This window comes from Tachyglossus aculeatus, chromosome 3 (genome assembly GCF_015852505.1).
Source record: "Tachyglossus aculeatus isolate mTacAcu1 chromosome 3, mTacAcu1.pri, whole genome shotgun sequence".
In the NCBI taxonomy this organism is placed as follows: Eukaryota; Metazoa; Chordata; class Mammalia; order Monotremata; family Tachyglossidae; genus Tachyglossus; species Tachyglossus aculeatus.
In genome coordinates, this window is record NC_052068.1 from 66,655,040 (window position 1) to 66,679,718 (window position 24,679).

Consider the following 24,679-nt stretch of genomic DNA (forward strand, 5'->3'; position numbering starts at 1 on the left):
TAAGACCCACAGGGGATGGACCTCAAAAGCAGGAATTGTTGGGGAGATTGGGCTGGGGGTTAGGGGGAAGAGACAGAGGAGGAGAGATGGACGGGATCAGAGAGCGAGAGAGCGGGTGGGGCACAGATTCAACCCATTGTGGTCCCTGGCTGTTGCCTAGGCAACAGGAGTTAGGGTCTCTGCTGCCGCTCAGGCCAAGTGCAGCCAGAAAGAGGGCCAACTCTTCATTTCTGCCCAGGGTGGGAACTGGGTAGGGAGGCTTGGAGGAAATGGGACACAGAGCGTGGAAAGAGCATGGACTCCCGAGTCAGTGACGTGTTCTCACTCCGGCTCTGCCATCTGTCTGCTGTGTGACCTTGGGCAAATCACTTAACCTCTCAGTGCCTGTTTCCCCATCTGGAAATTGGGGATTCAATGCCTGTCCTCTTGCCTAACGTGAGTCCCATGTGGGCCACGGCCTGTAACTACCCCAGTGCTAAGCAAAGTGCCTGACACATAAGCACTTAACAAATACCATAATTATTACTATTATCATAATTATACCTAGGGCCAGGGAAGGGGAAACACAGACATACACACAGACTGGAGAGGGCAGACATGCGGCTAGGGGAACAAGTGGCGGAGCTGGGATCAGAACCCAGGTCTTCCTGATTCCCGGGTCCGCGCTCTATCCACTATGCCGTGCTGCTTCTCCCGGCTTCGCATCCGTGAACAATCGCCAATCTCCCATCAAAACTTGACGGAGCTACTGGCGTGGCTGATCCCGGGAAGGTGGTCTGTGTGGCGTGTGGTTTGGGGGCTCTTTCCCATTCCAGGCTTCCAAAGCAGTGCCTATGCGGAGGGATTCAATGACCTCACTGTCTTTCCCTGCTGCCCCCACAAATACACAGCCTCCAATCCTCTCCCTCTCCCCAACCCTTCACCTTCCCCTCTGTTCCCCACATGTTCACCCCCACACTCCCCTCAGGGTCCCGGATACCTCGAGTGCCTCCAGGGCTGCAGCAGTGAAGACGGACTGCAGAAAGTGGTGTTCGCTTTCCCCGTTCTGGAGTCTCACTCAAGTCCAGGACGAACGTATCAGTCATGTTCCGGGGATGAGCGTTCACCCACCTGGACAGGCTTAGGTTCTGAAACTCAGGGATGCCTGCGTGCAACTTTAGACACCTCTCCCCCAACCCCACGGCAAAAAAAAGCTGGCCCATCTGAACTCCAAGGGCAGCCCCTCCTCAGGAACTTCCCCACCCTCTGACAAACCTAAGCAGCCCTCCGTCTCCTTGGGGGTCCTGCCCGCCTTTCCGGTGAGAAGCGGAGGAAACCCCAGGGCCGGGTGTTCTCCTGGGGTGCAAACATCATGAACACATCAGGCAAGCGTGTCAGGCAGGGCTGATCCAGGCAAATAATAATAATACTTATTATTATTACGCCCGGAGCAGGTGGTTTTATACCCTCGTGAATGGACCTCGAAGCCCCCTTTCTGACACAAAAGATTTCCATCCCCCTCCCAGATCACAGCTCTACGCCTAGTAGGAAAAGTGGAACGTGCGAGATCTTTCCATTTCTTAAGTTCAGGTGGAGACACACAAAACACCTGAAAACTGGATATAAATGGGAGGCATTTTCTCTTCTAAAATTAATTTTACATTTCTCAGAAGATTTATTTCCAATTTGGAATTTCTTCTGCGCTTCAGCTTTTGCAGAAAGGTTTCATTAGCCTTGGTTTTAATTAGATCAAAGGTGGTGTAAAATAAAAATGACAAAAGCAGACAAAGTACAAAATGCTAAAAAAAGGCAATTTTTTAGTAGTGTCCAACCAGATAAAATTGAGTATAAACCAGATTCAAAGGGTTTCTTTTTAAACGAAGTCTACAGCAGCTAGCTATGAAATATTTAGGTTTTGAAAAAAGGGCTCATTTGCTGTGATGAAACCAGCTTCCCTTCTTGCAAACACCCAAATTTTTCTGTGCAACCAGGTCCAAAGAAGAAACCGAGAAAAATTCCAATCAGGCTTTCAAAGACTCAAATAAATTAACGAGTCTTTCTAAAAAAAATAAACGCTCCCGAAGCCAGAAAATAACCCATCCACATTCTTTCAGGGCAACAGACGGATACCTTTCTTTATATCCCCGAATGTCTTGAATATGGGGATCCAATCACTGCAGGAATCAGAGAGGTCAACAGGAGTCTGCCCTGTTCCTTCTTGTCAGAAGAATCCCAGTCCAGTGACTGTGTATCTAAAAATCAGCTGCCTCCATACTCTTCTTAACTCCAGTTCATCCTTTGCTCGGTGGGGAGACCAGAGGGAGGATCACTGGTTTCTAACTGAGGGCCCTCCCGCAATCCGAGATGGGATCGCTCACCAGAATTTCCAGAGAAAAACCGATTTTGCACGTGGAATTTACACACAGTAAGACCGAGACGTGGGCTAGAGGATGAGAAAACTGAACACCAGTTGGCTTTTGCCCAGATCCTCAGAACTGGCTAATCTGAGAGGGTCCCTGATCTGCATTATCAGGCAGCTGCACTCCCATGCTCTGTAAAAGGTTTGAGGCGGGGCCCGCCAGCCCGGCTTGGGAATGGTAGGATTCCAAGATGTTGGAAACCAGGTTCACGTCTACATCCACGGCCGTCAGCCCCGACTCTTCCACGCCGGAACTGCTGTCATCCGAATCGACGTCCGGGTTTTGGGCTAGCGGCACCCTCGCTGAGCTGCCCTACGTTTGGAGGAGAGAGGGGAAAAAAAAACCCAGGAGATTCAGAGGATGAAATACTCGCTGGAATATTTACCCGGAGATCCTGCTGGTCACACCGCAGCAATCTGGGCTTGGAAATGCAATGGGAAACCACTTTTTCGGTCATATCCCGAGGGGAACCGCCACCCTCGAAAGTTGGTGAACCGGGCTTTGAAACTGGAGAACTCCATTATAAGCAGCGGTCAACGGGTCAATTATATTTACAGAGAGCCTACTGGGTGCAGAGCACTGGACTGTCTCTATACGTTGCCAATCTGTACTTCCCAAGCGCTTAGTACAGTGCTCTGCACATAGTAAGCGCTCAATAAATACGAAAAAAAAAAAAAAACCAAAAAAAAACCAGTTCAACTCTGCCCTCTGGAAGCTTACCTCTCAAAAAAAACCCAACGAGTTTCCTCCTTCTGGAGGAAGCTGAAAGGCAGGCAGGCCTGGGTTGGATGCCTGCAGAGTTTGGAGTCTCCTGAAGCTTGTGAAAGTCACGTTCACTCAGTGGCTGAACCACTAAGGTGGAGACGATCATTTTAAAGAAACATTTTGTGAGGTAGAAACAGTTATTTTCTTGGCTCTGGCATAGTATTTCCAGTGGAAGTCAAGAGAAGCAGCACGAATAGATCATGGGTTCTATGTGTCAGAAGGACCCGGGCTCTAATCCTCGCTCTGCCATTTGTCTGCTGGGTAGCCCTGGGCAAGTCACCGCACTTCTCTGTGCCTCAGTTACTTCATCTGTAAAATGGGAATTAAGACTCTGGGCCCCTGGTGGGTCATGGACTGTGTCCAACCCAACTACCCCAGCACTTAGTACAGCCCCTGGCACATAGGAAGTGCTTTACAAATACCATAAAAAAAAAGTCCAATGTGGACCAAATAAATTTTTGAAACTTCCCTGTCCTGGAGACTCTATCAGCACCTCTCCTTGATCTGAATGACAGGGGAAGCAAATTAAAAACACACCCACACGAACACACACATACCGTTTTCTTGTGAGTAATGAAGCTTTTTCCAACGTTGGTGGATGCCAGTTCCCGGTCCATTTCTGCCATGTATGACCTGAGACTGTCCAGAGTTTCTCCTGGTGATTGTTTTGCTCGCTGACCCTGAGTTTCAGGATCCAAGTCTTCGTCACTTGTCAAGGACTCAAATTCATCCTCTTCATCCGGATCATCAGAATCCGGTTCTTGGGGACCTGGCCCTAGAAACAAAACACACCAAAGAGTCAGGGCATGTTCGATAGGAAGTAACAGCATTTTTTAAACCTTCTCCTGGATCTACTTATATTGTAGTTAGTCCAGACGGTGGGTGGCACATAGAAAGTGCTTGACAATTTATTTATAACAATAAATGCTGACACATAAAGCCATGACTAACTTGGGGGGAAAAAACACCAAGTAATTCTGCTCTAAGTCAAAGAGCAAGAGATCAGGTGGGGCAGGCTAAGGAGTCTGGGATAAAAATATGGACCTCCTCTACTACATATGCCTCTACATTATCAAATGATGTGGGCAACTATTAACTTGGTCACTTTCAGATGAATCTCCAACCTTCCAGTCATGCTGCCCTCTCAGTCACCACAGTACCTGTATGCCTTTATCAGTTAACTGGGAAGGCTCCAGAATGGAACTTATCGAAGGTTTTTTTAACCCTCTTCTTTATAGACAAAGGGACAAACTGCTTCCTTCAAATGCACCTCCTCACCACACCCACACACACCCCCATTCTCTCTCTCTCACACACACACAGACAAAAACACTGACTTAATATTTCTGTGAAACTCCCCCAAAGTAGGTGCCCGGAGACTGATGACGATGGTGACGATTCTTCTAGGCTCAATAATAAGGCAGAGAACCAGGCTACCCGATTCCCATTTTAATGTTCTACCTTCAGGCCCCGTTGCCTTTTTTTCTGAAAATGGAAGATTTCCACATTGCTGCCTACCTAAAAATTTCTCTAGGGCCCTCGTGAAGGACTCCACATCAAAGGTCACCTGATCTTCAGAAGGTCTCCTGCAAGTTTAAGGAAAACAAAAAATTAATATTCAGTCCTCATCGTAGGGTTTTTTTTTAATGATATGTCCCAGGCCCTGTACTAAGCAATGGGGTAGATACAAGCTCATCAGGTTGGACACAGTCCATGTCCCATGTGGGGCTCACAGTCTTAATCCCCATTTTAGAGATGAGGTAACTGAGGGACGGAGAACTTAAGTGATTTGCCCAAGTTAGTGGTCTTGTGTCATTCGCTACACCCCTTCGCCTCCCCCGCCACCCAGGGACCAATTCTGCTGGCCCTTGTCTCCTGTTCTGAAGACACTCAGGCCCTGGCCCACCTGCCATTCCAGTTTCTTCTCCGCCCTGCTCCTTCCCCTTGCATGGCCCAGCCATCCTAACCAGTAGCCACCTGAGGAGAGTAACCCCCACAACGCCAACTTCTCTTTTATTTCCACACGGCTTCGGCCAGAGTTCACCAACCGAGGTATTTCTGCTCCTTCGTGGGTTGAGACTTTGCCTATGAACGCCTTCATGCTTTCGGTGACTTCGCTTAAATCACATTTCTGCTCCTCTGTTTTCGAAGTGGGTGGGGGTCCTTTAGGACCCGCTGCTTCCTGTAGGAGCTGATCCAATGTCTCTGGGGAGATCTCCAACCAGCGGTCATCTGAAAGATCAGAAAGCACGGCTATCGAAACAATTCCAGGGGCTGGTTGGCAAATGGAAGACCGTGACCGGTATCCTGGCATTCGATCTCCGACAGCAGAATACTCAGAGGAACCAGTGTGTTGGTTGTCCGCCTGGACAAACAAGGGTTGGGAGGGACTTCTCATCACCCCTAGCTTTCCCTTTGGTAACCCATCACGGACCTCTCATCCACGAATTGACCAACACCCCTGCTGAATACGCCTATGTCTCCAGAGCAGAGGCACTGGGATGGGAAGAATGGCAAGGAATCCAGGATGGCATCTGGCGCCTGAGAGGAGGGGTGTTAAGAAGTTGTGTAGAGCCCCGCAGCTGCAAAAAAAGCAGCAGCTCCTTCAATCCTGCCAATTGGTATACTGCGAGCCACCCGGTGCATCACCCCAGCCTCAAGTGTCCAGATTACCACTGCCCTCTCAAGGGATTTCATTAATGAGAACGTGTCCACCTGGCAGAGAATAAACAGATACGCTAGACGAAGTACAATATCCAGAAATGCTCAACGAAACTAGTTTGAAAAGCAATTGCAGCTTATTCAATCAACATCCCAAGTCCTTTCACAAATCATGTGAGAGCAGAGCAGAGAAACCCACTGAAATCTTGCCAGATTTGAATATTCTCTCTCTCCCCCTACCCTTATTCACTGACCATCTTCTGGAGGGAGACACGTTTCTTCTCTTTTAAGTTCTTCTAGATTTAAAGGCGCTGTCTGCAGTAAAGACAAGATTTCTTCACCCGGGCTAAGGGCCACAGAGCTACAAAAATGAAATAAAGTGACAAATGACTTTTCCAACTCGAAAGTGGGCAGAAACACACACACACACACACACACACACACACACCTTTTTACTTTAAATATGATTATGGGGACACCACCCTCTACGTTATGAGCAACACTTCTGGGGGCCAATCAATCAGGGGCATTTATTGTAGCACTTACTGTGGGCAGAGCACTGTACTAAGCACTTGGGAGAACAGAATTAACAGACACATTACCTGCCCATAACAAGTTTATTGTTAAGCGCTTACTAGTTGCCAAGCATTGTCCTAAGCGATGGAGTAGATATAACCACTAAGCCACAATCTAGTGGGGAAGCAGATATAAAATTCATTCATTCATTCGATCGTATTTATTGAGTGCTTACTGTGTGCAGAGCACTATACTAAGCGCTTGGGAAGTACAAGTTGGCAACATATAGAGATGGTCCCTACCCAACAGCAGGCTCACAGTCTACAAGAATGAATTATACAGTCTATAAAATGAATTATAGATAGGGGTATGTACATCTTAAGTGCTGTTCCACTTCAAAAACTGTAAAAAAAAAATGGTGAAAGCAATTAAAATCAATGCAAAATTGATATAAAGACGTTTTTGGATAAACTGAAGTTCAGTTGGTAGCCCCTTGGCAGAACAGCCAAAATTTTCTTTGATGTGATAAGTCACAATAGTATCTGACTACCAAGAAGATACTGTAACATGGTTAATCGTTCAGTAATTCAGTCATATTTATTGAGTGCTTACTGCATGGAGAGCATTGTATTGAGGCTCTTAAGATGGTTACAAGAAGAAGCTGCAAGAAGAATGCTTTTTCAGGAAGCAGGTTTTGAGATTGGATTCATGAGACACTAGCGTGATTTTGCTGGATGTAGCACTTTCAGTAGAGCAGGATTCCCAGGCTGAGCCCCCTTTTTCCTCTCCTCCTCCCCAACCCCCCCGCCCTACCTCCTTCCCCTCCCCACAGCACCTGTATATATGTCTGGACAGATTTATTACTCTATTTTACTTGTACACATTTACTATTCTATTTATTTTGTTAATGATGTGTATCTAGCTTTATTTTTATTTATTCTGGTGACTTGACACCTGTCCACGTGTTTTGTTTTGTTGTCTGACTCCCCCTTCTAGACTGTGAGCCCGTTGTTGGGTAGGGACTGTCTCTATGTGTTGCCGACTTGTACTTCCCAAGCGCTTAGTACAGTGCTCTGCACACAGTAAGCGTTCAATAAATATGATTGATTGATTGACTGATTAATAAAGCAAGACTTCAAATGGTCCTGAAGAACACCTTCAGAGTCAGAATGCAGTGATCTATACAGCTAATCTGACTAGAACTGTCCCTGCGTCCTGCTCTGTCCTGGAAAGCCCTCCTTCTTCAAAACGAATAGACGATTACTCTCCCCCACTTTAAAAGCCTTACTGAAGGTACACCTCCTCCAAGAGGCCCTCCCTAAGTCCTCCTTTCTTCTTCTCCCTTTTGTGTTGCCCTGAACTGTTCCCTTTATTCATCCGCGCCCCGCCTGCCAGCCCCACGGCACTTATGAACACGTGTATTTATTTATTTATATTAATGTCTGTCACCCCCTTTAGACTGCAAGCTTATTATGGGCAGGGAACGTGTCTACCAACTCTGTTATACTGTACTCTCCCAAGAGCTTAGTACAGTGCTCTGCACACAGTAAGCGCTCAAAAATACGACTGACTGAACTGACCTTAGATCCAGGACCCTAGATGCAGGTGGTCTCCCCTGTGCTTCTGACAGTCAGTTTGAGAGAGAATGAAGCCAGATGAGTTCCGCTCGTTCTGCTTCATCCAAACTGCTCCCACGTTAATACAATCACTCATCCTGTCCTGCCTTGATTACTGTATCGGCCTCCATGCTGACCTCCCAGCCTCCTGTCTCTCCCCGCTCCAGTCCGTACTTCACTCTGCTGCCCGGGTCATTTTTCTACAGAAACGCTCAGGACATGTTTCCCCACTCCTCAAGAAACTCCAGCGGTTGCCCATCCACCTCCGCATCACACAAAAACTCCTCACCTTCGTCTTTAAAGCCTTCAATCCCCTTTCCCCCCTCCCCCCTCACCTCACCACTCTCCTACTACAACCCAGCCTGCACACTTTGCTCCTCTAATGCTACCTTTCTCGCTGTGCCTCGATCTCTTCTATCTCACTGCCAAGCCCTCGCCCGCGTCCTGCTTCTGGCCTGGAAGGCCCTCCCTCCTCAAATCGGACACTCTTCCCCCAGAAGCCGTATTGAAGGCACATCTCCTCCGAGAAGCCTTCCCTAAGCCCTCCTTTCCTCTTCTTCCACTCCCTTCTGCACTGCCCTGACTCTCTCCCATTGTTCACACGCCCCCCCACCCCCAGCCCCCCAGCACACACGTATTTATCTCTATCTTTTCACTAGGCCACGCTGCTTCTCGCCGCCAACCTCTTGCCCGCATCCTACTTCTGGCCTGGAATGCCCTCCCTCCTCATGACAGATAATTGCTCTCCCCCACTTCAAAGCCTTATTGAAGGCACACCTCCTCCGAGAAGCCTTCCCTGACTAAGCCCTCCTCTCTTCTTCTCCCACTCCCTTCTGTGTCGCCCTGACTTGCTCCATTCCTTCGTCCTCCCTTCCAACTCTACAGCACATACGTATCTATCTGTACATCTATTATTTATTTATGTAACGTCTGTCTCCCCCTCCTTGTGGGCAGGGAATGTGTCTGTTGTTCTAATATATTCTCTCAAACACTTAGTACAGTGCTTTGCACACAGTAAGCGCTCAATAAATATGACTGAATGAATAAACAAATAAATGCTTCTCAAGGAGGCAATGACCCTCCTGTCTTGGGAGAAATAAGATGGTAACACAACCAAGTTGCTTTTCCTTCTGCGACTCCGACGGGGTGTTCCTGTAGATGTCGCAGGCCAGAAAATTAGGTCCAGTAAGCTCAACTGCAAATCTAGGTTCTTCCACCTGCTGGAGGACCAAGCTACTTGAGGAGCGCCTCCCTGCAGAGATTCCCTTACTTTTCACTTCTTTACTCTCCGTACTTGCAAATGTCCAGTTCTGTGGACAGCTTTACCAATGTAAAGTCCAACAATATCATCCATCACAATCAGTCCTCGAACACCCACTGAATAAAGAGCACTGTACTCGGTGCCGGACACGAGATATGCTCCACATACTGTAAGCCCCCCAGTTATGAGACGCCAAGTTTTCGAGATGAGTTGATCCAAATAAAAGCAGCAACCCAGTGGCGATGGGCAGCGGCCCTCTTACCTGTCGGGCCTGTTCACAGACTGCTGGAAATAGCTCTCCGCCAAACAGAGTCTTTCCACGTATTTAGCCGATCCTTCCATCTCCCCCTTTCAAAGACCAGACCATTAATTAATCACCGCACCAAGAATCCGGAGAGAGATTTAGCTTTTTCCAAAATTTCATTTTGTCTCGACATCCCCGCGAGGCAGAGCACTGCGGTCTAGCGGACAGAGCATGGGGCCTGGGTGTCGGAAGGACCTAGGTTCTAATCCCGACTCCGCCACACATCTGCTGTGTGACCTTGGACAAGTCTTTTAACTTCTCCGGGCCTCAGTTATCTCATCTGTAAAGTGGGGATTGAGAGTTTAAGTGGGACAGGGACTGTGTTCAACCTTATTACACTTGAATCTACCTCAGTGCTTGGCACATAGTAAGCTCCTAACAAGTACCATCATTAAGAGAAGCAGCGTGGCTCAGTGGAAAGAGCCCGGGCTTTGGAGTCAGAGGGCATGGGTTCGAATCCCGGCTCCGCCACATGTCTGCTGTGTGATGTTGGGCAAGTCACTTAACCTCTCTGGGCCTCAGTGACCTCATCTGTAAAATGGGGAGGATGACTGTGAGCCCCACGCGGGACAACCTGATCAACCTGTATCCCCCAGCGCTTAGAACAGTGCTTTGCACATAGTAAGCGCTTAACAAATGCCATCATTATTATTATTATTATTATCATTATTATTATTAGGTAGGGGGAGACAAGAGACCTTTATCCCCCATTTTACAAATAAAGAAACTACAGTACTGAGGCGTTAAGGGACTTGTGTGGCGTCACGCAGAGCTGGGGCTAGAACTCAGGTCTCCTTGTTCACAGATCCACTCTCTTAATAATTTAATAATGATAGAATTAATAATTTCTTAATAATTTTATGAATAAAGATGCTATTTGTTAAGCGTTGCTATGTGCCAAATACTGTTCCAAGCGCTGGGGTACACACAAGGTAATCAGGTTATCCCACGTGGGGCTCACAGTCTTCATCCCCATTTTCCAGATGAGGTAACTGAGGTGCAGAGAATAATAATAATAATAATGATGGCATTTGTTAAACGCTTACTATGTGCCAAGCACTGTTCTAAGCACTGGGGGAGATACAAGGTAATCAGGTTGTCCCATGTGGGGCTCACAGACTTCATCCCCATTTTACAAATGAGTGAACTGAGGCCCAGAGAAGTTAAGTGAGTTGCCCAAAATCACCCAGCTCATAATTAATTAATGATGGCATTTGTTAAGCACTTATTATGTGCCAAGCACTGTTCTAAGCTCTGGGGGAGATACAAGGTAATCAGGTTGTCCCATGTGGGGCTCACAGACTTCATCCCCATTTTACAAATGAGGGAACTGAGGCCCAGAGAAGTTAAGTGAGTTGCCCAAAGTCACCCAGCTGACAATTAATTAATTAATGATGGCATCTGTTAAGCGCTTACTATGTGCAAAGCACTGTTCTAAGCACTGGGGGGGGGGATAGAAGGTGATCAGGTTATCCCACGTGGGGCTCACAGTCTTCATCCCCATTTTACAGAAGAGGTAACTGAGGCTCAGAGAAGTGAGTTGCCCAAAGTCACCCAGCTGATAATTAATTAATTAATGATGGCATTTGTTAAGCGCTTACTATGTGCAAAGCACTGTTCTAAGCACTGGGGGGGATAGAAGGTGATCAGGTTGTCCCACATGGGGCTCACAGTCTTCATCTCCATTTTACAGAAGAGGTAACTGAGGCTCAGAGAAGTTAAGTGACTTGTCCAAGGTCACACAGCAGACATGTGATGGAGCCGGGATTAGAACCCACGTCCTCTCTCTTGCCACTAAGCCACGCTGCTTCTAGTAAAGTGACTTGCCCAGGGTCACAAAGCAGACAAGTGGCGGAGCCGGGATTAGAACCAACGTCCTCTGACTCTTGCCATTAAGCCACTTTGCTTGCAATAGTCCACACCGCTTCCCTGACCCCCAGAGCTTTGCTATTTCAGCGGAGGACTCTCTCGCCCATTCTGTGAGAGGCAGCAATATCGGCAGCAGAGACCCTGCGACTGGCGAGTGCCAGGAATGGAAAGGCTACAGGTGGCAAAGGGGCTCGCCAGGGAGCCTGGGGGGGGGACCTTGCTGACCTCCTCACAAAATGCCACAAACGCATCGCGGTTGGCAGGATGAAAGCGAGGCGATTAGTTTCCATCTTAAAGGCTGTCAAAGCCTCCAGTCTCCTACCTTAAAATAATCATTCCTTTTGAGACTGTCAAGGAAGCCTGCCCAGAGCGGGGTGCCTGTCGAAGGCCTTCTGGAGCCAGAGGACGACGGGCCGCATTTGGAGCACAAGATTTCAAAGCCGTGAGCCTGAGGAACAGACGGGGGAATCAAAAACAGGGGAGACGGCAGACTGTCAGCCTGGGCTCCGGGAACTCCATCGGAGGTATACATTGAGCGCTTACTGTGTGCAGACACAGGGTTGTGCAGTCAATCTGCTGAGAGCTCACCTCCTCCAGGAGGCCTTCCCAGACTGAGCCCCTTCCTTCCTCTCCCCCTCGTCCCCCTCTCCATCCCCCCATCTTACCTCCTTCCCTTCCCCACAGCACCTGTATATATGTATGTACATATTTATTACTCTATTTATTTATTTTACTTGTACATATCTCTTCTATTTATTTTATTTTGTTAGTATGTTTGGTTTTGTTCTCTGTCTCCCCCTTTTAGACTGTGAGCCCACTGTTGGGTAGGGACTGGCTCTATATGTTGCCAATCAGTGCTCTGCACATAGTAAGCGCTCAATAAATACGATTGATGATGATGATGATGTGGACTTAAAAATATCATGAAATAGCACAAGCAGCCCTGCCCGTGGCTGACACCCTCTGAGGTGACTGTACAACAGGTACAGCCAGGGAAACACAGGCAGAAACAAACAGTGACACGGGTCCTAGGAGAGACCTGGAGTGTATTTCAAGCTGCTGTGAATGTTCCATGGATTTCTGTTAATTTTGCAATATTTTTCTCATTTTGAAAAGGGGCAACCACCAGGATGTTAACAGGGCCACACATTTTTTTTTTACCTTAGGCATGTTACTGGATTTACCTGCATAATTGTCCCTTTTTTTTTTTTACAAGCCCAAGACTGGGGAGAAGCTTTTACACCCAGTCATATAAGAATTAAGTCTAGCAAAAGAGAGAGCAGGAGAAAAAAAAGTAAGAAAAGGAGTAGAAAAGGAAGGGAGAGGGAAGAGAAAGAAAGGTAAGGGGGTACTTGAGACAGCTTTCTTACTTCCATTGCTCTTTTCCAAGTTCTGAATACAAAAGGATCTCCGATTCCCTCTTCTCTTCCTATCCTCAAGTTTGCGCTTCTCACCAAAGAAACTCCCTTCCACGAGTGAGCCTATCTCTGCGGTGTTAGGGTTTTCTCCTTTTCCCACCCCAGGGCTCTGCTACCACTGCGTACAAAAATAATGTTTCACTTCCTCAAAAACAGGCTGGGGGAGGTGAGGGGAAGATTATTTAGCGGGAGCTATGCAAGTAAATAAGGTAAGTTCAGCAGAATTAGAGCTGACTAGGGAAGAGCAAAGTTTCCACTTATTCCACTCAAATAATAAAAACAATAGAGAGACAGGAATGAGAGTGGAGCTCTACAATAGCAAAATCAGTTGTGCACAGACATAGGAGGATTAGAACCCAGCCATCCGGTCTTAAAATTTTTCCAGGAGTTCTGGAATTTTAAAACATCATTTAGGGTGGAGCACTTTCCCTTGAATTACTGAAGTTACCGAGGCTTAGATTGTATCTTTCTTAGTATATGCTACAGCAACCTGGATGCTGAAAGCAGAGAAGGATAGGAAAGGGTATTGTATTCACTCCTGAATTCATGCAGCCAGTCAAATGCCTACTGAGTGTACAGAATACTGCAACGGGTGCTTGGGAGACTACAATAAAAACAAGGAAATAAGAGGGGATTCTTCCACCTGAAAATAGCCAGCCTCCCTCTCGTACTCCTCTGCAAAAAGATGTTGGAAGACTAAAGTTGGTGATTATCATTTGGCAAGGTCAAACATAATTGGATTAAGGGAAATGGGGGCGATTTCCCCGTAAAGGTAGAAAAGAAAGATACGCGATAAAGATCCTTTAACATTACCAATTTCATGCCCAATTCATGTGCTCGGTACTGGGGATGGGAGCGGGGAGGGAGAGCGTATCCACTACGCCGATCTGGCATGAACGTTTGTTGAACCAACTGTGCATATAAACACTTAGTGAACGTGACCTGGACGTAACGAGAAAAAAAAACACACACACAACTTAATTACAGGAGTATTTACATTTTTTTTTCTTTTAAAAAAAGGTTTACAGCCTCCCCAAATTGAAAACATCAACATATAAACCCAAGCTTGAGACTTAAGACTAATCTATTCGGGTGAAATTCTTCTCTCCGATATAGTGCTTCATACCGGACAAGCAATGTGATCATCTTGGGGAAGAACTGCTTAATCCAATGGAAGAGATAAAGGAATTTTATGGTGAACAGGGAAATGACAGAATTACTCAAATGGGGAAATACGTGAACAGGAAATCCGTGAAAATATTCTAGAAAGAAACTGGAAAGGCGGAAGAGAAGGGGCAAAGGGATGTTCCAACGGGGGAACATAAATCCAGGAGGAATTTAAATGTAAAGGTCGTTTCTTGATTCACCCCTGAAACGTGATGATGCCTACAATGTGAATCAGCTATTCCCCGGGTGTCTCTAATTAAGCAAAATAAACCCTACTTGCTGAGCAAATGGCAACCGATCGATCGAAGCGGCATCTTACCGAAGCCATTACGCGTGTCTCTGGCAAGAACGTCTTGAAGGTGCGGCAGGCTCGTAAGTCGACCGGGTCTCGCAGGTAAAAGGCCTGCACGGCAGCCGCTAGCAGCCTAGGACGCTGTTTCAGCACGGCCACGATGCCGGCCGGGAGGTAGCAGTGGGCTCGATGAAGGAAGTCTTGGATTTTTTCGGGGTACCTATTGCACACAAAGACGCTTGCAGGTTTTCAAAAGCGAAAAGGGCAAAGAGATAAGGATAGAGCCACGCCCGTCGGAAGAGAAAGAATGTTGCTGAGACAGGCCTCCTCCCCCTGCAACGGAAAGGTAGACGAGCCAATTTTCTAGAAACCTTCAAACTGGGCTGGATAAAAATAACACTGACTGATTGATTGTACTGAGCACGCTCCAAGACATTCTGGCTGCAGGGATACAGGACTTCAAGGGGTCTCCTTCCAGTAAGAGTGGGTCTCGGGGCCAGCTGCTCCAATTAATCCCAGGAATCACTCAGCCTCTGTTACCCATTACCCGGAAAGCGGCCTCCGTAATCTACAAGATTTACTAAGTGCCCACAGAGTGCAGCAGAACTCTACCAGTTATTGCTAACCTTGTATTTAGTCTACACAAATTTCTGAAAAGAGGAAGGGTCTCTGGTCCTTCTGCAGGTGCTTCCTTAGGCACCGACTGAGAGGTTGATGACTGTTGGATAGGTTTTTCACTTTAATAGGAAACCCCACATCCTTTTCTTTAACGGAGTGAGAGGGATGGGAAGCAGCAATGTTCCTTGTGAGAAACGGGGGATGGCCACCCCCGGATAAACTAAAACATGGCATTGCCTTTTGTATTCACCCTCCCGGGACCCTTGAGTAGCCTCCTACTATATCCAGAAAAGCCAAGAAAGGGAAGGTAGGTATGAAAAACTCAAACAACCTAGTAACGGGCAAGATGATTATGGGCTCTGAGCTGCAAGGAGATGGAATTTCTGCTCCCCCTGCTACAGCCCCCTACGGATCTTTCTTTTGGTCTTGATGTTGTCTTAGTGCTTTGTTTTCATCTCTCCTGATGTATCGATCTGTTTTCCCTCTTTTATTTTTAGATTGTGAATCCCCTGAAGGACAGCCACTGTGCTTAAATTTTTTTAAATGGTATTTGTTAGGCACTTGCTATGTCAGGCACCGCTCTAAGCACTGGGGTAGATATGAGCTTATCATGTTTGTGACAGAATCCCTGTGCCACAAGGGGGTTAATAGTCTTATTCCCCATTTAACAGATGAGGTAACTGAGGCACAGAGAAGTTAAATGCCTTGCCCAAGGTGGCATACCTGGGATGAGAACCCAAGTCTTTGATTCCCAGGCCCATGCTCTATCCACTAGGCCACACTGCTTCTCCATTTCTCTAATTCTCACCCGTGCATTATTTCCCAGGGCTCCGTATAGCCCTGAGCACAGTAAGTGCTTATTATTATAATAGAAAACGGAAGTGACTGCTTCAAATTGACACAGCCGTGACTGACGCGATTATTCTGTATCTACCCCAGGTGCTTAGTGCTTAACCAATACCACAATTATTACCGTGACCACGAAAGACAGCAGAATCCAAATTTCTCTCACCCACTGATGCGCTTGTTTACCGCTGCCTGTACAGATTTGCCCGCCAGGATTTTCTCCGAGTGGGTGGAGATCAGCTGCAGAGCTTGGGTGACTGTGGGATTGGTAGCAGGTAGCCAGGATACCTCTCCAGGGTGCTGTGGAATTGGAATGATGCAGAGTTCCCCACGGTGAAGAAACACCTAATAAAAGTGGGAGAGTTGTGTCATTAGACTGGATACTCTCAAACTATGCAAAACTACGTTGCATCCCTTCTTGGCCTCTACTGCCTTCTCCCAACCCAGGGCTACTTACCCGGTTGGTGCTATTTTCAGGATTCAACCACTTGGGGAGAAAGTCGGCTGCTTCTATTAGCAGAAATTCACCATCATTATCGTCAATCCTAATCCAAAAACAGTATTAGTTTTCGTCATGATTTATCAGGGCTTAAGGCTCGAGGACACGAAGCAATTGAAAAGCTTCCCTTGCTGGCACGTCTTGAAGTTGTAAATGTCAGAAATGTTAGAATTTTGAACCAGGATCCTTTGACCTATGATTCTGGATGGAACATTTTTAATTTTTTTGGTTCTCTCTGGGCCATAGCATCACTTTCTCCTCAAGTTCCTCCTGATATAGTTTTTTTAAAAAACACAATTAAAGGCCAGATAACAACTGTCCTAGCTCTTATAGACCAATCCTTGGCACTTTTGCATGTACTTTTTTCAACCACACATTCAATTGTGACCGTCTCTATATGTTGCCAACTTGTACTTTCCAAGCGCTTAGTACAGTGCTCTGCACACACTAAGCGCTCAATAAATACGACTGAATGAATGAATGAATGGTCTATCCTGACTACTCCATCCGTAAATGTGTTCTTTGTCTGTCTTCCTCATTAAGGTGTTAGTTCCTCCTGGACTGGAAATGTGGCATTTCTACTTTGTTTTGAACTACCTACATGCTTTGAATTGTGTGCTGCTTCGAGAAGGTGCTCAGCAAATACTAATTCAACTAAATAGGCGTTAAGATACCTTCAGGCATTTCTGGTTTTACCCTCGCTTGACTTTAGAAGAGAATTGATCAAAATTACCTTTCATTCCAACTATCCCTAAAGAAAAGAGTTCAGAGAAGAAAAGGCTTTTAAAATACAATGACAGTTTTAAGAACTTTTGCCTAATTAAGGGTTTTGGGGGGGGGGGCAGAAAGTCTTAAGAACGAACACATTTTAAATAGAACCTAGTTATTGATCCCATGCCCATCACCCCCGCCAGCTCTTCCGTACATTCAACTCCCTTCTCAGGCCCCTGGTTCCTCCCCCTCCTCCTTCCCTCACCCCCAACGATCTGGCCTCCTACTTCATTAACAAAATTAAATCCATCAGGTCCGGCCTCCCCAAAGTCTCTTCCCCCCTTTCTCCAACCCCCCCGGCTCTCAACACTCTCTGCTACTCTCCCATCCTTCCCAGCGGTATCCTCAGAGGAACTCTCCTCCCTCCTCTCAAGTGCTACTCCGGCCACCTGTGCTTCTGACCCCATTCCCTCTCATCTTATGAAATCTCTCGCTCCATCCCTTCTCCCCTCCTTAACTTCCATCTTCAACCGCTCACTCTCCACTGGTTCCTTCCCCTCTGCCTTCAAACATGCCCATGTCTCTCCCATCCTAAAAAAACCCTCTCTTGACCCCACCTCACCTTCTAGTTATCGTCCCATATCCCTCCTACCATTCCTTTCCAAACTCCTTGAACGAGTTGTCTACACGCGCTGCCTAGAATTCCTCAACAACAACTCTCTCCTCGACCCCCTCCAGTCTGGCTTCCGTCCCCTTCATTCCACGGAAACTGCGCTCTCAAAGGTCACCAATGACCTCCTGCTTGCCAAATCCAACGGCTCATACTCTGTCCTAATCCTCCTCGACCTCTCAGCTGCCTTTGACACTGTGGACCACCCCCTTCTCCTCAACACGTTATCTGACCTTGGCTTCACAGACTCCGTCCTCTCCTGGTTCTCCTCTTACCTCTCCGGTCGTTCTTTCTCAGTCTCTTTTGCAGGCTCCTCCTCCCACTCCCATCCTCTTACTGTGGGGGTTCCCCAAGGTTCAGTGCTTGGTCCCCTTCTGTTCTCAATATACACTCACTCCCTTGGTGACCTCATTCGCTCCCACGGCTTCAACTATCATCTCTACGCCGATGACACCCAGGTCTACATCTCTGCCCCTGCTCTCTCCCCCTCCCTCCAGGCTCGCATCTCCTCCTGCCTTCAGGACATCTCCATCTGGATGTCCGCCCGCCACCTAAAGCTCAACATGTCGAAGACTGAGCTCCTTGTCTTCCCTCCCAAACCTTGTCCTCTCCCTGACTTTCCCATCTCTGTTGACGGCACAAACATCCTTCCCATCTCACAAGCCCGCAACCTTGGTGTCATCCTCGACTCCGCTCTCTCATTCACCCCTCACATCCAAGCTGTCACCAAAACCTGCTGGTCTCAGCTCCGCAACATTGCCAAGATCCGCCCTTTCCTCTCCATCCAAACCGCTACCATGCTCATTCAAGCTCTCATCCTATCCCGTCTGGACTACTGCACCAGCCTTCTCTCTGATCTCCCATCCTCGTGTCTCTCTCCACTTCAATCCATACTTCATGCTGCTGCCCGGATTATCTTTGTCCAGAAACGCTCTGGACATATTACTCCCCTCCTCAAAAACCTCCAATGGCTACCGATCAATCTGCGCATCAGGCAGAAACTCCTCACCCTCGGCATCAAGGCTGTCCATCCATCCCCTCGCCCCCTCCTACCTCCCCTCCCTTCTCTCCTTCTACTGCCCAGCCCGCACCCTCCGCTCCTCCACCACTAATCTCCTCACTGTACCTCGCTCTCGCCTGTCCCGCCATCGACCCCCGGCCCACGTTCTCCCCCGGGCCTGGAATGCCCTCCCTCTGCCCATCCGCCAAGCTAGCTCTCTTCCTCCCTTCAAGGCCCTGCTGAGAGCTCACCTCCTCCAGGAGGCCTTCCCAGACTGAGCCCCTTCTTTCCTCTCCCCCTCGTCCCCCTCTCCATCCCCCCGTCTTACCTCCTTCCCTTCCCCACAGCACCTGTATATATGTATATATGGGTGTACATATTTATCACTCTATTTATTTATTTATTTATTTTACTTGTACATTTCTATCCTACTTATTTTATTTTGTTGGTATGTTTGGTTCTGTTCTCTGTCTCCCCCTTTTAGACTGTGAGCCCACTGTTGGGTAGGGACTGTCTCTATGTGATGCCAATCTGTACTTCCCAAGCGCTTAGTACAGTGCTCTGCACATAGTAAGTGCTCAATAAATACGATTGATTGATTGATTGATTGATTGATTGATCCTTTCAGACTGTGAGCCCACTGTTGGGTAGGGACTGTCTCTATATGTTGCCAACTTGTACTTCCCAAGTGCTTAGTACAGTGCTCTGCACACAGTAAGTGCTCAATAAATGATTGATTGATTGATCCTTTCTTTGCAATCACTGGGAACTCCACAAGCATGGGAAAACAGACATGACCTACCAGAATGGAACTACTAGGAACAATACTGAAACCCAACTTCTATCTTTAAAGAAGTAACTGAAACAGTCCTCATGTTGGCTTCTGTTCCCAGTGAATATTGGAAAGCATCAGTTCAACAGATATCCCGAAAATCTAAAGTTGTACAATATTTTAAGGCAAAAGCAAAATATCCGAAGAGCATGTTTGCAGTGGTTTTGGAATAAAATTTGCAATAGGAACAGACTACAGTAGTACACTTTTGACAGCTAAAAACACATTTGCAAGAACTTCTTCAATGCCTCTACGTGAAGCGCTCAAAGTATTTCAACTCCAGTACCTTGCCACTAACTCGGGGAACTGTTTCGTAATTTGCTGTATGAGGTAAACGATAAACCACTCATCCTCAATGTTATCTCCAAACTTGGTCACACCGGCAATATGTGCAGGAACATCACCTGCAAGTCAAGAGAAGAGCAGCAGTTAATCAGCAGTAAAATCAATTCACCTTCGTTCACAACCGTACTGTCCTGTACTTACAGATGGTGTCAGTCCTAACAAATAATAACAGTAATAATGGTATTTGTAAAGCGGTTATTATGTACTAGGCACTGTACTAAGCACTGGGGTGGATACAGGCTAATTGGGTTGGACACGGTCCCTTTCCTACATGGGCTCACAATCTTAATCCCTATTTTACAGATGAGGTAACTGAGGCACGGAGAAGTGAAGCGGCTTTTCCAAGGTCTCACAGGAGACAAGTAGCACAATCGGGATTAGAACCCAGGTCCTTCTGACTCCCAGGCATTTACTCTTATCTACCAGGCCACTCTGGATATTGGTTACTCTAAAGATCTGCAATGTTTGGATGGGAGTTGGAATTATGGTGCAGTGGTGAGGCTGTTTCTACATCTGTGTCCCTGCGGTTTTAGCTCAAGATACACTTGCTTTTGCTGTCTGCCATTTATGGAGGGATTAGAAGAGCCTGGCCGCTTACATGCATCTCCAAGACGTACTTAGTACAGTATTCTGCACACAATCAGCGCTCAGTAAATACCACTGATTGACTGATGATTCAGGAAGTGTCGCTGCCATTCTGAAGCGATGTTGGGATATAGTCAGAAGCTGACAATGCAGTCAGAATGGCTTGCCTCTGGCAAATATGCCAGGAGCTGGTGCTATTTGCTCTAGCTAGTGAAATCCCTCTTTTCGTGAACTGAGGTGTCACTGAAAATGAACAGCACATAAAGCAAGCAAGCTCACAAATGTGATCATCATAAAAGGCTGCTTGCTAGTTTGTACCCTGTCCATCTATTGTGAAGAATGAAAACGTCATGTGCTCTTCTCCAGCACTGCTCTCAGAATGATGTGTGAAAATCACACATGAATCAATATGGGGGTAAAAAAAAAAAAAGTAATAGCCTTACCTTTTCCTGGTTGGCATTTGAGATTAAAAGGTTGATTTTGCCAGATATAGGAGACCAATATAGGGGCAAACTGGGTCATTATCTTCTCGATATACTGCTGAAGAATGCCTGTGCATTTTTCTTGGTCACCTGATTCAGAGTTTATCAAAAACAGTTGATACCGCACTGCATCTTCCACAGCTGCGAACTTCAATGCTTCCTCCATCTTGATCTTAAGCGCTTTAACAATTTCTGTAACATAAATCACAAATACCCAGTAACCCTAAAATGTACATCTCAAGTGTTTTTGATCACATTTTTCTACACTCCTTTCTGAGTATGGTTCTGAGATTACTAGCCCTCATCCTTCCAAACCTAATAACTGTGATATTTGTTAAGCGCCTATTATGTACCAAGCGCTGTTCTAAGCACTGGGGTAGATACAAGATAATTAGGTTGGACACAGTTCCTGTCCCACATGGGGCTTGTAGTTTTAATCCCCATTTTGCAGGTGAGGCAACTGAGGCACAAAGAAATAAAGTGACTGTCAGAAGGCAGACAGGTGGCAGGGCTAGGATTGGAACCCACAACCCCTAACTCCCAAGCCCGGCTCTTTCCACTAGACCACGTGGCTACGTACTTTCAAGAATCTCGCTGCAAAAATAAATCCAAGAATAATTTTTTGGCACCTGCATACTGGGACCTGAGAGCAACTCACTAAACAATATTCAAATACCCCAAGCAATGGCACCCCATCTTTAAGCTACAACAAAATAACTGTGAGTACTTCACATTGTCCTGGGAGGCTTTTAGGGCCCTCACTGATGCAGGGGTCAATGACTTGTACTTCCCAAGCGCTTAGTACAGTGCTCTGCACACAGTAAGTGCTCAATAAATACGATTGATTGATTAATTGACTCTTAGGGCTGATAGTGTAAGTGGAGATGTACAAACTAAATCAACTCCTTAAGCCAAGTTCTTGGGTCTGAAGTTCTGTCTTTTATTTACAGTGAGGGAATTCCAACATCATAAGGCAAAGAATGTCTTTGGTCTAAAATTCATTAGGGTAAAAGCTCTATTTTTATTAAAAATATCTCACTGTCCCAACCCAGAAGAATCAATAATTCCCCAGATCTTTCAAACATGAAATACATACATACAAACTGTAAATGGATGAAAAATGTAAACTGATCCTGGAGTCATTAAAATGGGTACCTCCACCTGTCTACATGCTTTGTTTTGTTGTCTGTCTCCCCCTTCTAGACTGTGAGCCCGTTGCTGGGTAGGGACCATCTTTATATGTTGCCGACTTGTACTTCCCAAGCGCTTAGTACAGTGCTCTGCACACAGTAAGCGCTCAATAAATATGACAATGATTTTTTTTAAAGGAACCATTCCAGAGCACGTGTTCATCCTATACCCTGGGTTCAGCCCCAGTGATTATTGGGCCTCAGTTACCTCATCTGTAAAATGAGAATGAAGACTGTGAGCCCCACATGGGACAACCTGATAATAATAATAACCATAATGATGGCATTTGTTAAGTGCTTACTATGTGCGAAGCACTGTTCTAAGCACTCGGGGGGGGCGGGGATAAGAGGTGATCAGGTTGTCCCACGTGGGGCTCACAGTCTTTATCCCTATTTTATGGATGGGGGAACTGAGGCCCTGAGAAGTGACTTGCCCCAAGCCACAGAGCTGACAAGTGGCAGTGCCGGGATTAGAACCCATGACCTCTGACTCTCAAGCCCAGGCTCTTTCCAATGAGCCATGCTGATGACCCCCCCCCCCCCCCCCCCGCCAGCGCTTAGAACAGTGCTTGGCCCATAGCAAGCGCTTAATAAGAAGCTTGGAGCAGTGTGGCTCAGTGGAAGGAGCCCGGGCTTTGGAGTCAGAGGTCACAGGTTCAAAACCCGGCTCCGCCAACTGTCAGCTGTGGGACTTTGGGCCAGTCACTTCACTTCTCTGGGCCTCAGTGACCTCACCTGTCAAATGGGGGTGAAGACTGTGAGCCCACCCATGGGACAACCTGTTCACCCTGTAACCTCCTCAGTGCTTAGGACGGTGCTTTGCACATAGTAAGCGCTTGATAAATGCTATTATTATTATTACAAGGCGGCAACAAGACTATGGGCCCCCCATGGGACAACCTGATCATCTTGTAACCTCCCCAGCGCTTAGAACAGTGCTTTGCACATAGTAAGCGCTTAATAAATGGCATTCTAGACTTTGAGCCTGCTGTTGGGTAGGGACCGTCTCTATATGTTGCCAACTTGTACTTCCCAAGCACTTAGTACAGTGCTCTGCACGCAGTAAGGGCTAAATACAATTGAATGAATGAAATGGCATCACTGGGAGGCAGCGTGGCTCAGTGGAAAGAGACCGGGCTTTGGAGTCAGAGGTCATGGGTTCAAATCCCGGCTCCGCCACTTTCATTCATTCATATTGAGCGCTTACTGTGTGCAGAGCACTGTACTAGGCGCTTGGGAAGTACAAGTCGGCAACACAGAGACGGTCCCTACCCAACAGCGGTCTCACAGTCTAGAAGGGGGAGACACACAACAATACAAAACATATTAACAAAATAAAATAAATAGTAAATATGTGCAACTGAAATAGAGAAATAAATCTGCACATATATACAGCGTGGCTCAATGGAAAAGAGCCCGTGCTTTGGAGTCAGAGGTCATGGGTTCAAATCCCACCTCCGCCACTTTCATTCATTCATTCAATCGTATTGAGCGTTTATTGTGTGCAGAGCACTGTGCTAGGCGCTTGGGGAGTACAAGTCGGCAACATATTCATTCATTCAACCGTATTTATTGAGCGCTTACTGTGTACAGAGCACTATACTAGGCGCTTGGGAAGTACAAGTCGGCAACATATAGAGACGGTCCCTACCCAACAGCGGGCTCACAGTCTACAAGGGGGAGACACACAACAAAACAAAACATATTAACAAAATAAAATAAACAGTAAATATGTACAACTGAAATACAGTAATAAATCTGCACAAACATATATACAGCGTGGCTCAGTGGAAAAGGGCCCGGGCTTTGGAGTCAGAGGTCATGAGTTCAAATCCCGCCTCTGCCACTTTCATTCATTCGTTCAATCGTATTGAGCGTTCATTGTGTGCAGAGCACTGTACTAGGCGCTTGGGAAGTACAAGTCGGCAACATATTCATTCATTCAACCGTATTTATTGAGCGCTTACTGTGTACAAAGCACTGTACTAGGCGCTTGGGAAGTACAAGTCGGCAACATAAAGAGACGGTCCCTACCCAACAGCGGGCTCGCAGTCTAGAAGGGGGAGACACACAACAAAACAAATCATATTAACAAAATAAAATAAACAGTAAATATGTACAACTAAAATAGAATAATAAATCTGTACAAACATACATACAGCGAGGCTCAGTGGAAAAGAGCCCGGGCTTTGGAATCAATCAATCATATTTAGTGAGCGCTTACTGTGTGCGCAGCACTGTACTAAGCGCTTGGGAAGTACAAGTTGACAACATACAGAGACAGTCCCTACCCAACAGTGGGCTCACAGTCTAAAAGGGGTCAGAGGTCGTGGGTTCGAATCCCGGCTCCGCCAGTTGTCAGCTGTGTGACTTTGGGCAAGTCATCTTCGCTTCTCTGGGCCTCAGTGACCTCATCTGTAAAATGGGGATGAAGACTGGGCCCCCCGTGGGCCCACCTGATCACCTTGTAACCTCCCCAGCGCTTAGAACAGTGCTTTGCACATAGTAAAAGCTTAATAAATGCTATTATTATTATTATCACTGTTCTGACCTGCCGGGCCCCTCAGGTCGGCCTCGCCCCTCAGGAGGGCCAAACTCCCGACACCCTCCGCGCCGCCACGCCAAGCCGCGCC

At 46.9% G+C, this 24,679-nt stretch overlaps 1 protein-coding gene across 1 annotated transcript; it reads right to left on the reverse strand.

Annotated features, from left to right (window-relative positions):
- Nucleotides 1-1,734: 1,734 nt before the first annotated feature.
- ECD (ecdysoneless cell cycle regulator) lies at nt 1,735-24,672 on the reverse strand. Its single transcript, XM_038744292.1, has 14 exons — nt 24,598-24,672; nt 20,818-21,048; nt 19,731-19,848; nt 16,190-16,277; nt 15,899-16,077; nt 14,296-14,488; nt 13,623-13,751; nt 11,714-11,839; nt 9,481-9,566; nt 6,080-6,186; nt 5,213-5,396; nt 4,683-4,750; nt 3,722-3,939; nt 1,735-2,711 (listed from the first exon to the last, which is right to left on the reverse strand). The coding sequence occupies exons 2-14, from the start codon at nt 21,020-21,022 to the stop codon at nt 2,469-2,471; spliced, it is 1,944 nt and encodes a 647-aa protein (XP_038600220.1). The 5' UTR covers nt 21,023-21,048; nt 24,598-24,672; the 3' UTR covers nt 1,735-2,468.
- Between the last annotated feature and the right edge of the window lie 7 nt (nt 24,673-24,679).